General features: G+C 44.9%; 1 protein-coding gene across 1 annotated transcript in view; it reads left to right on the top strand.

Moving 5' to 3' along the window:
* Window positions 1–13,932, top strand: part of LOC146190237 (cell adhesion molecule Dscam1-like) — a 217,897-nt gene that overhangs the window by 112,451 nt on the left and 91,514 nt on the right. Inside the window, exon 2 of the mRNA XM_084599752.1 lies at window positions 7,943–8,104. Coding sequence (XP_084455878.1) covers window positions 7,943–8,104 — 162 coding nt within the window. The remainder of the gene's footprint in view (window positions 1–7,942; window positions 8,105–13,932) is intronic.

The raw sequence follows: 13,932 nt of genomic DNA, 5'->3' as shown, positions 1-13,932 counted from the left end.
TGATGGTATGGATATGATCGATAGTAGAGTACCGTTTCCGAAACCCTGCTTGATCCTTTGCTTGATTGCAGTCTAAGGTTGTCCTGATTCTATTAGCGATTACCTTAGTAAATACCTTATACGTAACAGACAGTAAGCTGATTGGTCTGTAATTTTTAAGGTCCTTAGAGTCCCCTTTCTTGTGAATGAGGATAATGTTTGCATTCTTCCATGCTTCCGGTACCGTCGATGACACCAGGCACTGCGTATACAGGGTGGCCAGTTTTTCTAGCACGATATCCCCCCCGTCCTTCAGCAAATCTGTAGTTATCTGATCCTCTCCAGCTGATTTCCCCCTTTTCATAGTTTCTAGTGCTTTCTTGACCTCGTCCTTCGTCACTGGTGGAACGTCTGACTGTTTTTCCCTACCGCCAATCTCATTACGGTCCTGACTACTTTGGCTACTGTAGAGATCTGTATAGAACTCCTCGGCTACTTTGACTATCTTGTCCATATTAGTGATGACGTTGCCCGCCTTGTCCCTTATCGCATACATCTGGTTTTTGCCTATGCCCAATTTCTTCTTTACCGCTTTAAGGCTTCCCCCGTTCTTTACAGCATGCTCAATTTTCTCCATGTTATACTTCCTTATATCGGCCACCTTGCGCTTATTGATTAGCTTTGATATCTCGGCCAATTCGATCTGGTCTGTTGGATTGGAAGCTTTCATACTCTGCCGTTTCTTAATCAAATCTTTGGTCTCCTTAGACAGCTTACCGGTATCTTCTCTAACTATCCTACCGCCTACTTCTACCGCGCACTCAGTAATGATATCTCTGAAATTATTGTTCCTTGCCTCTAGGGTAATGTCGCCATCCTCAGTTTGAGCTGAATACCTATTCTGTAGCGAGATCCTGAACTCTTCTGCCCTCCCCCTCACCGCTAATTCGTTGATGGGTTTCTTTCTTACTAATTTATTGCGCTCCTTCTTCAGATTTAGGCTAATTCGGGACCTCACCATCCTGTGGTCACTACATCGAACTTTCCCGATTACCTCTACATCCTGCACAATGGCGGGGGTTGAACACATTATGAAGTCGATTTCATTTTTAGTCTCTCCGTTAGGACTTTTCCATGTCCATTTTCGGTTCTTCCGTTTGCTGAAGAAGGTATTCATGATTCGTAAGTTATTGCGCTCTGCAAACTCAACTAGTAACTCCCCCCTGCTATTCCTAGAACCAATGCCATAGTCACCTACTGCCTTGCCTCCCGCCTGTTTTTTCCCTACCTTGGCATTGAAGTCGCCCATTAGTACAGTATACTGCGTCTTTACTTTTCGCATTGCCGATTCTACATCTTCATAGAAGCTTTCAACTGCCTGGTCATCATAACTACATGTAGGTGCATAGGCCTGTACAACCTTCAGTTTATACCGCTTATTAAGCCTAATTACGATGCCTGCAACCCTCTCATTAATACTATAGAATTCATCTATATTACCCGCTATATACTTATTGACAAGGAAACCTACTCCTAGTTGTCGCCTCTCTGGTAAACCTCGATAACACAGTACATGCCCATCCTTCAGTACAGTATATGCCTCATTCGGCCTCCTAACCTCACTAAGCCCTATGACATCCCATTTCATGCCCTCTAGTTCCTCTAACAGCACTGCTAAACTAGCTTCACTAGCTAGGGTTCTAGCATTAAACGTTGCCAGTGTCAGTTTCCAATGGCGGCCTGTCCAGCGGAGCCAGGCTTTCTTAGCACCCCCTGCTGCGTCACAGGTCTGACCGCCGCCGTGGTCAGTTGTTCCGCAGCCGCTGGTGACTGAGGGCCGGGGTTTTATGGAGCTTATCATAGGAGGTTGTGGCCAATTACTGCACCAGGGTGGCCAACTCCTGTTCTGGTGAGGGAGTGCGTTGCCGGAGGTGTTCACCGGCATCAGGTCGCACCCCAAACCTGTATATGCAATTCCATCGACACGCGGATTTTTTTTTTTTTTTTTTGTCATCCGGTGGAGAATTGCGCGGCACCGGGATTTGAACCCCGGTCCTCTTGCATGCGAGGCGGATGTTCTACCGCTACGCCACCGCTGCTGTCATGCCAATGACGATGTCTTTATCATCTTTTTGATTCTCGACCGCTCCGTAGGCAACTTCAGGCAATGAATGGCATCCCTTGAGAACACCTGGCCGCACAAATCGAGTCAACAGATCCTCGAGAAGGCGGTTCAAGAGGCCCCTGAGCACATGAATCTGAGGAGCCTGCGACTGAAGTAGGCAGTTTGTCTTCTCAAAAAGAGGGATAACATTTTGGAGAAAAAGTCAGCATGCCCTGCTTAGCTCCGATGACAAAAAAAAAAAAACAGGCGCTCTTCACGGGTCACGTGGCTAGCTTCTGCAGATGCCTCGCATTGAAGTTTAAGTTTCTTTACTTGTGGTGCAGAATGAACTCCTTTTCTTTTTAGTGAAGGTCCATCACAGTCGGTGCTTTTTTTTTCAACACCTGCAGCAGCCTTGGGAAGGTGTGCAGCAGTCTTTGAGGCCGGCGCAGGATTCTTGGCGATTTGTAGAGAAGTCTTGGGAATCTGGTAAGACTCCAAAAACATGCTCTGCTTATTACACTGTTTTGTTTCATTCAAGAAAAAGCTAAGTGGTGGTTTCCACTGGTCCAGCAGCCTCTTCAAACACTTCCCCAAAGACAGCCAACGTGTCGGCGAATGCTTCAGCATCTTCCTGACGTCGACGTCATGCAATCTTTGAAAGTCTTTTAGTCGATCTTTCCGCTTTGAGCTTTTCTCTAAGTAAAAAAAAATGTCAACCAAGGCCTCATCAACCTTTACAGGAAGACATGCAGCTCCTTTTTGGGCGGCCAAGTTGATGAGGTGGCATGGGCAACCAACCCCGATCAAAGCTGGTTGGGCCTCCCTCAATACAGTCGAAACGCTGTTTTTTTTTTTTGCCAATCATGACATGGGCATTGTCCGAAGACAATGCCAACAGGTTTTCAAGAGGCAAACTTCGGGACTTCATTTCGTCGAGAATCAGATTTCCAATTTTCTGACCCGTCGCTTCCCCTTGGATTGTACCGAGGCAAAGGAGGCGGCTTTCAACTCTACTGGTCTCTTTAACGAAGTATGTCGCAACAATTGGGTAAAGCTGCGTATCCCTATTGTTACTTCCGTCCACAGCAATCGAAAATACCTGTTTTTTTAGGGCATCCAGCAAAGGAGTCTCTGCGTTCGCGGCCATTTCACAAACAATTGCCGTTGTCTTCGTCCGTCCACAGGCGTAGCGTTTGGCTTCCTCGCACTTGGGGAACATTTTCCGGAAAAGTGGTCCAGCGTGATCACTGACACTGAGCGGTATGTTGTGTTCAACTAAAAACGCCGTGAAATGGCATTCTGCACGAATCACACCGAGGTCGCTGTCACTGCGAACAAAACTTGTCAGGCTCGGCTGGCTGTCCGCGGCTCGCACGTATCCTTGGTGCTTTTTCGAAGCGATGTGGATCTTTATGTCGGACTTGCCACCATGTGAAATGTTAACATCACAGGCACACGTGGTGCAAAATCCGAACTTCTCTCCTTTCTTAGACGGCACGAAGCACGGAAATTCTGCCGTGTACGACTTCAAAAATACTTGGAAGTGCTGTCGCGGCTTTGAGCCCGCCATTGCACTGCGAAACCGCTGCTACTAAAACTTCAGAGTCACACTGAGTCGGACGCGGCCGCAGATCACGCAAAAACAGAGGCCTACACCAAAGTTGTCCAAACACGTGAACAAAGGAACAGCCACTAGGTTTTGGATATGGATTCGTGTTCCCCCGAGTAGACGATAGAAGTCACTACAACGTTTGCAGCTGCTGATGATGATATCACAAATATGTGTTGCCCTCTCGTGGCCGCCAAAGGTACCATAATAGATGGCCTCCGAGATTACCCTACCGCGCGTGTGCTGTTATCTCGGAGGCCATGATAATAAATGTCCGCATTTTTTTTTCCCGAAAATAAAACATTTTCCGTAAAATTTCCCACAAGATTCGTAAAATCGTAAGACTGGTCAAAATTCGTACATTTTACGGAAAATTCGTAAGAGTTGGCAGGTATGCATAACTGAATGGAGCCGGTCTCGAGGGAGAGCACATGCTCTTTTACGGCCTTCTCAATCGCCGCGGGAACAATGGGAACGTTTCTCCTTAAGTTACGCTCTCTGCCGCCGCAAGAGGCGCGACCTGCTCAATGCTCGCTCCGCACATGGAGGAAGAAAGAACTAGGAGGGAGCGCCGCAGCAGAAAAGTGACGCCTAGTTATAGTGCCTAGAATATACTTGCTAGTGTGCAGTGCGGAGGGGTCTCCCAATGGGAGGAGGTGGCCGCGCCGGTGATGTCTTCCAACGGTGGCCAGTGTGTCATCTTGCCTTTTTTCTCTCCTGGCTTGGTGCGTCACCTGCAGAGGGGACCATGGCGGAAAGTGGCAAGCACGGTGGCAAGCATTGCATTGAAGAGATGTCATGCTCGCGAAACCAGGCGGTCAGTTTTCCCCTGCCTGACGCTTCGCCGCACTCATCAGACGACGACTCTGCAGCAGAAGAGCGCAGCTCGAGACCATCGCTATTCATCGACCACGTTCGCGTTCGAGCTGCGAACGACAGGGACAATTTGGAGCCGCAGCAGGTGAATCCCTGGTGTGAAACGATCTACGAAATGACCCGTAAGTTTGTCCAGCACTTTACGCTGCACACAGACCGCGAATGCGTCGGTGACATTACTTGTTCTTGTAATTGGTAATTACTTGTTCTTAAACGTGATTCTGGGACGTAAAAGCGCTGCCAGCCACCTTGCCGAAACGCGCGGGCCTCAAGTTGCAGTCGTAGTTCGTCGGCAACACCGTTGCCGATCCGAGCCGGCGCGATGAAGATCTCGGAGGCCATGCCCTGTCTATCTTACTCCGTGCGCCACACGCATGATGGCGCTACGTGCACGCCAAGCGAAGAGGGAGTACAGCGGAAAAGTAATTTGCCACTCGCTTAACTTCATGTTCTGTAATTCTGTAATTTGCATGCTCATAATTATTAATATACGCCACAATACACTTCTCTAAAAGACATTTCTGAGACAACACCGCAATCAATAGATGCGCCTTTGTCCATTTCAGACCATCTAGCTGGCGTGGCGGAGTGGTTAGAGTGCTCGTCTCGCACCCTGGAGGCCCACGTCTGATTCCTCAGGTCGGCGATTTTTCCTGCTCGTTTTTTTTTTATTAATGCTTCTGGGATTATACGCTCACGGCCAACGCCGGACAACGCGGGACGGCGGCCGCCGACGACGACACGACTTTTCTGCGACACGGAGCCCTTAACGCTACCGCGTTAATATGGTAATTTTGATGACGAACCGTATCATGCCGCGTTAGGGATGCACATCGCTTCCTGGTTGTTATCTGTAAAACTTTGCATTCACAGCCTTGACGTTGAGAAACGTTTTGACGGCTTTAATACGTAGTTGAATGCATATTTTATCATGATGCTGAGGTACTATGCTATGTAAACGTATAGCGAAATAAGAAATCAGACTGATCGGATTACTGACCGAGGAGAACGAATTGGTTAATAAACAAGGAAACATTAGTTTCATCACAGTTGCTTACCCTAGCGGCTCCTTTTTACATATAGTTTCGCGGTGGTTTGAAGGCAGGCATTTGTTTTATATTAGTCTTTACTTGTAAATTCGATGTGCCTTTATCTCCTGTCTCCTTGGATAACGGAAATTCATTGACGCTGCTCGTGGAACTTGTGAGCGCATTGCTTGATTGCTTGGTTCGCATGGAATTTACACAGGCTCGCTTAAACTAGTGCTCTACATTGTGGTACGCCTGCACCAGACGATAAGATAAAACAAACAAGGCCAGATAGGCAGCCGTGAATAATTTATATATTGCGAAAAACGTCAGACAGATGCTGCGTACGAGAGCAACCAAACAAAATGTTTGCTGGCGTTTTTTGTTTCCTTTCTGTGGGATGCGGGGTCGGATTTCCGTCTCGGTGGCCGCTTTTCTATGGCGGGAAAAAGCAAGGCGCCCATGTGCTGTGCGATGTTAGTGCACGTTAAAGAATCCCAGGTGGCAGAAATTTGCTGGGCCCTCCAAAGCCTGAGTTGCTCCGGGATGTTAAACCCCCTAAAACCAAAAACCAAACCTTTGGTTTCTGGCTGTCTGCATTACATTCTTAAAGAGCGGGTGGCCACTCAGCAAACGACACATCAAACGGTGGCTCTTGGTATTATTGCCAGATTTTAGGTTTTCTTCTTGGAATGCACAAGAGTTGGTCACAACAAGGTTTAAACGAAGGCAGTGAACGAGCAGTCCTCAGGTAGCATACTTGTTCTCGATGTGTGGGAAAGGGCGTGAACGTAAAAGACTAATTGCAACCATTATTGTAGTTATACCAACATTTGGCAACGACAGTCAATATTTCTTTCCCAGTTAAGTGCAACGTTTTGTCTGAAAAGATGTGCCGCCACGGAACACAAGAAATAGCAGAACGGGCAAAGCTGCGCTTACTTGCGTCATGCTGGCTGGTGAGTTCCAGCCAGCATGCTGCTCATACCTGAATCCTGCTATTGCGCACGTTTGCACAGCGCGTCAGCAGCTTCCTTTATGTGGATGTGATAGAGGAACTTAATTTATTCTCTGTTTCATTGAAAAAGGGAAAATGCAGGAGACAAAGCATAATTCCTAGAGGAAAAGCAAAAGTAAATATTGAATGCTTCATAGCCAAATATTGCGCGTCCACAAGGGCGCACACTGTCGAATTCTCCCTTATATAGTGCCAAAGAGTGCATGGTATATCATGGCTCAACTTGCTATCTGTTAGACTCTGCAGCGCAAGTGTTCATTACCAGTGCATCTTTATAAGCAGTAGTGACGAAACTGAATGTACCTTCTGAGTTGTTTAGAGTGAGTTGTTTGCTTCCAGGCAATGACAGGCGTCAATATGTAGCGAGGTCCCGTCTTGTCTTGTTTAATAAAACGTCTGCGGGTATACTGAGGCCGGGACAACGTCATACGAAAAACAAATATTCACAGCTCTCTAAAATCAAGCAAAATAAGGGTATTAAGCAGTATTTATTTTTAAATTTGACGCTTCGATGCTTGTCGTTTTGTATGAGCGGAATACTGGCATGACTTGCATATCTGTCTCGGAGCAGTTTCTTCTGCCATAACAGATTTTCAGTGACACTAATTATGTTACAACTCTTTAAGGGATTATCCTGCTAGGATTCTAAGCGTTGGCTTTTTGTGTTTCTGATGCGTCAAGTCAGTGGTACTTGTAATACTAATGTCTTTATTTATTGTGTTGATGCTACAAAGAAGAGCTCCGTGACATTGGGGCTCTCCCCCGTAGAGCTGCAACTAATTTGAGAAGTACGATAATTTTTTTTTAGTATATGACTACGCAAGCCGCAAACTGAAGGAAAGCAGCGCAAAGATATTCTCCTAGCAGCATCTGCGGTAAACTTTAATCTAAATAACATGATAATATTTTCCTTCAGTATTGGAAGATGTGCATTGCTGACTGCGCTACGAAAACGTAATCTCTAATCCATGCTCATTTCGAAATAATAGCAATCCGTAGTCTCCCAAAGTTCAGCTTTATTGCATGTTCGGTGTTTGCTCGTTGAATGCAAAGCACGCGATATCATTGCCGCAAATTTTGAAGTTAATAATATATCAGACATGAATAAATTACACTGGAAACTTATATCGAATGATTTCCGGATAGAGAACCGCGAGGGGGATCTTTGATAATAAGTATAGCTTTTCCACTCCGGAATTTTATTCGGTTGAGGATTGGTTTTCCGAAAAAAAAAAAAAAACTTTATATTTCACACATGTCGTAATAGTTCCCTCAACTCGACTACAGTTGCGTACGACCAACAGTTTGTATCTTTTCGGTTTCAGTGCTGGACACCAACTACGAGATCCGCTTTTTGGACAAGCATGTCATTGCCGGCAACCCAGTCCTCCTGCGGTGCCCGGTCCCGAGCCAGCTGGCGAACCACGTGTTCGTAACAACATGGCAGAGGGTCGATGGCTATGTCATCACAAGGAACACTCCCGGAGGTATCGACGTTCCTGCCCACTTATTGTCTTCCAGGGTAAAGTTTTTAGCCACCAGACAACGGTAACGTGCCTTCAAGCCTCTATATCTGCCGTTATACTGAGAACAGTGCATAGACTTTCATAGATATACTATGTTGAACTGAGTCTGATTATGCAATCAAAATGCATTATTCGAAACCAGCTTTGAAGAAAGTTTTAAAACAGTAAAGAAACGATGTAGGCAAAAAGAAATTTCCATCAAACTCAAAACACCAATTGACCCGCTAGGTTGCACAGTACAAGCAATCCCATTTTTGGTGTGCTCCCTTTATGACGACATATCACGTTGGCAACAAGAGTTGCCTACTAAAGCTGATAATATGCAGTTATAAGTTTTGGCTGGATAAATAATGTATCAAGTGCGCAGGATGCCGTCGCACACATGACGGAGGTCACTGCATATATTCTTAGTAATGAGACTAACAAACAAACAAATATCACACACAGAGACAAAATTAATGAGACGAAAATTTTTTAATAACACTTATATTTCTTACTGGCATCATGCATTCATTTGAAATCGACCGAACTCAGCACTTAATGCATAATAATAAGAATTTTAGACGAGCTCCAAATGATTAAACCTCTTTTGCTACATATTTATCTTTCCACAATTACTTCTTAGAGCCTGGCTGATTATTCTTTGAACGACTATTCCGAACATGGCAGCACCTAAAACCAAGCGGCACGTTTATCTTTAAATACTCCTATTCTTCGAGAGTTAGTGCCGTTATCAGTGCTCTCGACCTCAATTTTCCGAAGCATTTTGTACTCGTTAGAGCAAGACACGCAATTAAGGAACACAAAAAATTCAGTTTAGCATTCGTATGTCCTTGTTTACTTCGCGCTCTAACGTATCAAGGTTACTAACCGACTCACCCTTTGTTAGATATAGCTCCACATACTATGCTCAAGTATTAAGTTGTCTGCATATCTCTTTCTGCTTAGCGAACGGAATCTTTGTACCCGGAATTTAAAATTACGGATTAGGCTACGTCGGTGCAATGCGGTCCCGACTATCGAAGCGACCATAAAACAGCGTTACCTTTAAGGCATTAGGGCGCAAAAGGTCGTCAGCGACAAGAGCACAGAAGGGCTGTCGTTGAAAGCGGTTTAACGTTCTTTGCAATTCAAATGAATATAATTAGGGGCGCCACAATATCTGAACCAACCTAACCAGAAAAGAGGCCTGCACACTTTCATTAGAGGTTGCTCTACTGGTTTTACCAACCGCCATGACGCAAACTATGCAGTCTCCGGCATGACCTCATTTTTGATGCGTTTGGCGTGTTGGCTTTGTCTAATCATAGCATACCGCTTACGGTGCGTGGCCGCAAAATTAACATGCCTGTAATACTTTTGAGATCCGTCTTCAACATTGCATTGGAGCGCGGTAACAGCTGAAGGACATTCAGATAGTCATTCGTAAAGGAGAACAGTCAGCTCCAGTGAGGCTGCTACAACCAATCGATGGCCTTAAAGTGCGTAGTCTGGCAGCATCGTATAATCATAACATGACGCTTCCAGTGCATCGCCCTCAAAGCTCATATCGTGCGCATTTGAAGTTTCTAAATATTAAGTCCTGAAATCGGGGGAGGCGGGACTGAAACATTTTATAATGTCTGCTCTATTTGTGTAAGAAGAAATTCATTCCCAGTTTCTACAATGCTTATGACATCATGAAGCAACTGTATACATTTATGAGCGGATGGCTTTTAGCAATGCAGGAGAAAACTTCTTATGCCATAGCGCTGGCTCTTTAGAGGGAAAGGACTGCAAATGATCAAGCATTCAATTTACCGAGGCTGTTGATATAACAAGATGGGGACAAAATCATATTGAGTGAAGTCAGTATGGCAAATTGGGCAAGAGACGGCATTATTCTCAACTCGTACCCTGAGTGACGGTTCGTCTGGCTGCTTGTTGCGGTTGGTACATGCCTCTCCAGAGACGCACATTCTAAAAGGGCGCCTTAACAAAGCCTTCCGCAGTTGTTTGCCTTTAGTGTTTTCATTTAAAGAATTTTACGCCTAAAAAAAGAGTAGCTTTAAAAACAAATCCTTCGTCGCATGTACTGCAATATGTATGTTTTCATTTAGCCATGCTTCTCAATGTAATCTGAAAACGTAGTTTAATGTATGAGTGACTAGTAATTGTTTTTGGCAGGGGAGCCCAAAGAAGATGGAGCAGTAAAAAGGCAGACGAGAAACATTTTCTGAATTACGCAAAATATAGAACGATATAGAAATGTGTCCACCACAGCGTAACACATCAGAAGTTGTGTCTAAGGTTTCACGGGTCATTCCTTTATTTCCAATGAAGTCATGAAATGTACGCAACGTAAAATTAAATATTTTTGTGTCTGGTAGTTTACATGAAGCCTCAACCATTGATTTAAGTGAGGACGCGCTCAAAGTTCTGCTTAACAGGACACACATTCTACAGAGGGGGAATGAACTAGCTATTTCTCGAGAACCGTGCATATGGTCGCTTCTTGGATAAACGAGCGCGTTACCAAAATGCTCCCTACACTGGCAGCAGCGTGCATTCGTGTACTGGCTGCATCCTTACTGAAAAGAGTTATGAAATACAAAAGAAATCTTGCAAGTCAGAGCGTAAAGTGAAGCCTTAGATGCACACGAGCACAACGCGCTTTTCTTCTATTTGTGCAAGTTGCATAGCTTATGCTGGTGCAGTGACGAACAAACTATTTATATCACAACTATATTCTTGCAATCGTATTTGCTCATTTTCCGCTTGAAGGATATGCTCAAACTAGACTTCCAGGAACATACTGCTGGTATGAAATCGAACAACAGGGTACTTAGCGACAGCCTCACAGGAGGCCGCAGGGTGGTCAAGCGCTTTCCTTTTTAAGGCTACACCCTCAACATCCTGAATGTTTAACGCTTCAATATTGCAGCCCACAGCAGGGAAAAGCTTGGAATATCCCAAGTTAGAGCCATCCCCGGAAAGATATCTCGAGCGCCCCTTGGGTTCTTGAAAGATTCATTTCGAGAGAAGAAATTCATCGTATGTAGCTTCAACAAGCGCAGAGGAATGCTGCTCACTTTGTGCATTTGTGATTTATTTTTCCTCTTGGGTTTGGGAAGATCATTTAAAATGCGCAGTTCGTGAGAATGCCGAGACTGTAGATATGTTTCTTTTCTCATTTCTAAATTTAAGGCACTTTTCTTGTTGGAAAACCTCCCTAAAATATAATTGCAAAACATAAAACATTGTTACCCAGGTAATACGATTGAGCTGTACTCGTCTAAAGTGGATGTGAACAACGAAATTGTACAAATCTTTGCTTGTCACAGTTCAGTTCAACTCTCTCTCGCAGCTTAACATAAACAATTGTGCCCATTGTAGGGCAAGGACAGCGAAGGGATCTTGTGTAATGCGCGGAGAAAGTGGAAGATAGCTTTTTTTCTGCTTCTTGCAAAAAGAATTATTTTCCTACTAATAGATAGAAACTTAAATCCGCTGCTCTTTACAGCCCGAAAAGGTAACGATGATATATTGGTTGCTCTCTTCAGCCGTGTCTTAGAATGTACGATGATAAAAACCACACTGCACCATCATTCCGGCAAGGAACATTTTGTTTCACATGAGTAAAGGCGATTAGCAGCGAACAATGCGTTTTTAAGATGATAACTTAACCAACTATAAATGTTTACAATTAAGCAATTCTACAGAGTCGGAAGTGTTTTCATGAAATTTGTAGTAATATGGGAGTTAGGTGTCACTAAGTTTGCAGTATTACCTGTGGCATAAGGAAAAAAGACCATTGTTCTCAGAAACTAATAATTTTAAATGAATTTGCAATGTATTAGTTTCATGAATTATCACTTTGTCCACTGTGGCAAATAATTTTCGTGCATGTAGAGTAATTTTAATTCAACTGCAGTTTTTTATTTTTCGAGATTGCTTTCGAGCAGAAAATGCATTCCAAAACGGGCGCAGCAGTTTCCAAGATAGTGGACGTGCAAACATCTCTGTGGGTATAAATCTTATCGAAACTTTTCTGGAGTGCTAGAATCGTCACTGGATTCCTCCGCTTTGCTCCTTCGAGCTGAACTATTCGCCTCGTTACTGATGCCGGAATCGCTGTCTGACGTGTTGCCGCGTTCGCCACCTTTTTCCCTGTTACACGTAAGCGCACTTAACTGACCCTTTATGCGGCTGCGTTTAACGCAGGATTAATACGAGAATGTATCGGCATGATGGAGCCAACCATTCTACCCTGATTATTCTTCGCGAGGCAACTGCATCCTAGTGGGCCAGACGAGCGACAAAAAGTGGGTAGATATAGGATGTTGTGCTGGCATTCTACATACAAAGCAGAATGAACAGAGCGAACGAGAACAAATGAGAACATTTCATGCGCCATGATTCAGTGAAACACCAAGCGCAGCTGAAGCATTCCCATGATGACGCCTTCTCCCAGAGCTTGAGCGCCGTAATGGCGAGGCCAAACGGCTTTGCAGCGCCGTCCTCTTCCTTAACTCCTTGTATCTTCGTTGTATACACGCACGAACGTTCCAGTAGCAACTTGGATATGCATTTCCGACGGGAATGCTCTGGCGCCGGTAGGATACTCAAAGGGCAAAAGTGAGCGATTAAAAGGCGTGGTAGGTGCACAACAGCCGGGTAGCCAAGACGTCGCATAATACCAAACTCGGGAAACGTATGAAAAAAACTCCAGCCTGATAATTTTTACGTTATATAACGCTCCCGCATGAGCCATAGCGCTTTCCGACTCGGATAAGTCTGGCACTAAATGAAAGGCGGATGAAAATGCGAGATTATGAGACGGAAAAGGCACACCGCTAATTCCGGTATTTTTCTAGGTAGAGGCATTCAGTCGGCCGGGACGTGCTCGTGTGGAGAGTGGCATTTTTATGTTCGAACCCCACTGTATGAACATTTGTGCAGTTTATTCGCACTTTTTCATTTGTTGTGTTTTATCGGATCTAATGCGTAGTCACAAAAGACAGGTATGAGGTCACTAGTGACAGCTTGCTACGAAGCCAATTGTCGGTTCTGATGCGTAAGCATTACTGAACAGGTTGGTAGAGTGTGCGCTGAAAAAGCGAGATAAATACAGGGGTTTCGCGGGAGCAGTCTCGCTTGGAAAAAACATGGGTTCCTTCAAGGCCCCTATTTACGGCAGGTGTCCGAGCGACTATGAGGTGAGGTTACAAATAATCCGATTATCAGTGATGGTACAAAATACTGCCGCATTAAAATAGAACAATGACCAATGTGGTACAAAATAGCGAATTAACATGGGCTGTGATCCGTTCTCTCTCAATCGCTTGAATTAGCATTTGGTTATGAGTGCAATTTTCTGAAACGCAGCCGCCGAGGTTGGCTTCGGAGAAACTAGTAAAGAAAGAAAGAAAAAGAAGGAGAGAGAAATGCGCGCGTCGCAACAGCGCCATCCTCCGCCACCGGAGTGGTGGCCACCGAGTTTTATCTGTTGTAGGCCGTCATTGCACCCGCCACTGCTTCGGTGGTGGACGACGGCTGTTGAAGCGGCGCGCATCTTTCTCTCCCTCTTCTTTTTCCTTTCTTCTCTATTTTCTCTTCTGTCCGCACGAGGCAGCGGAGGGGTCCCCAATTTATTTTCGGGAAAGCGTGGACAGGTATTATCCAGAAAGCTACAGCAGAACCTCCCGAGTGGCTCTCAAGGCTAGAGCCTTTGTTCTGTAGGCGTGAATTTTAGCGTGTCATATGTAAATAGCGTCTGTAAATAGCATTTGAGTGATTTTTGTAAATTT

Source organism: Amblyomma maculatum, chromosome 4, assembly GCF_055883805.1.
Source record: "Amblyomma maculatum isolate TAMU_Amacu chromosome 4, ASM5588380v1, whole genome shotgun sequence".
In the NCBI taxonomy this organism is placed as follows: Eukaryota; Metazoa; Arthropoda; class Arachnida; order Ixodida; family Ixodidae; genus Amblyomma; species Amblyomma maculatum.
This window is presented reverse-complemented; position numbering and strand designations above follow the sequence as displayed.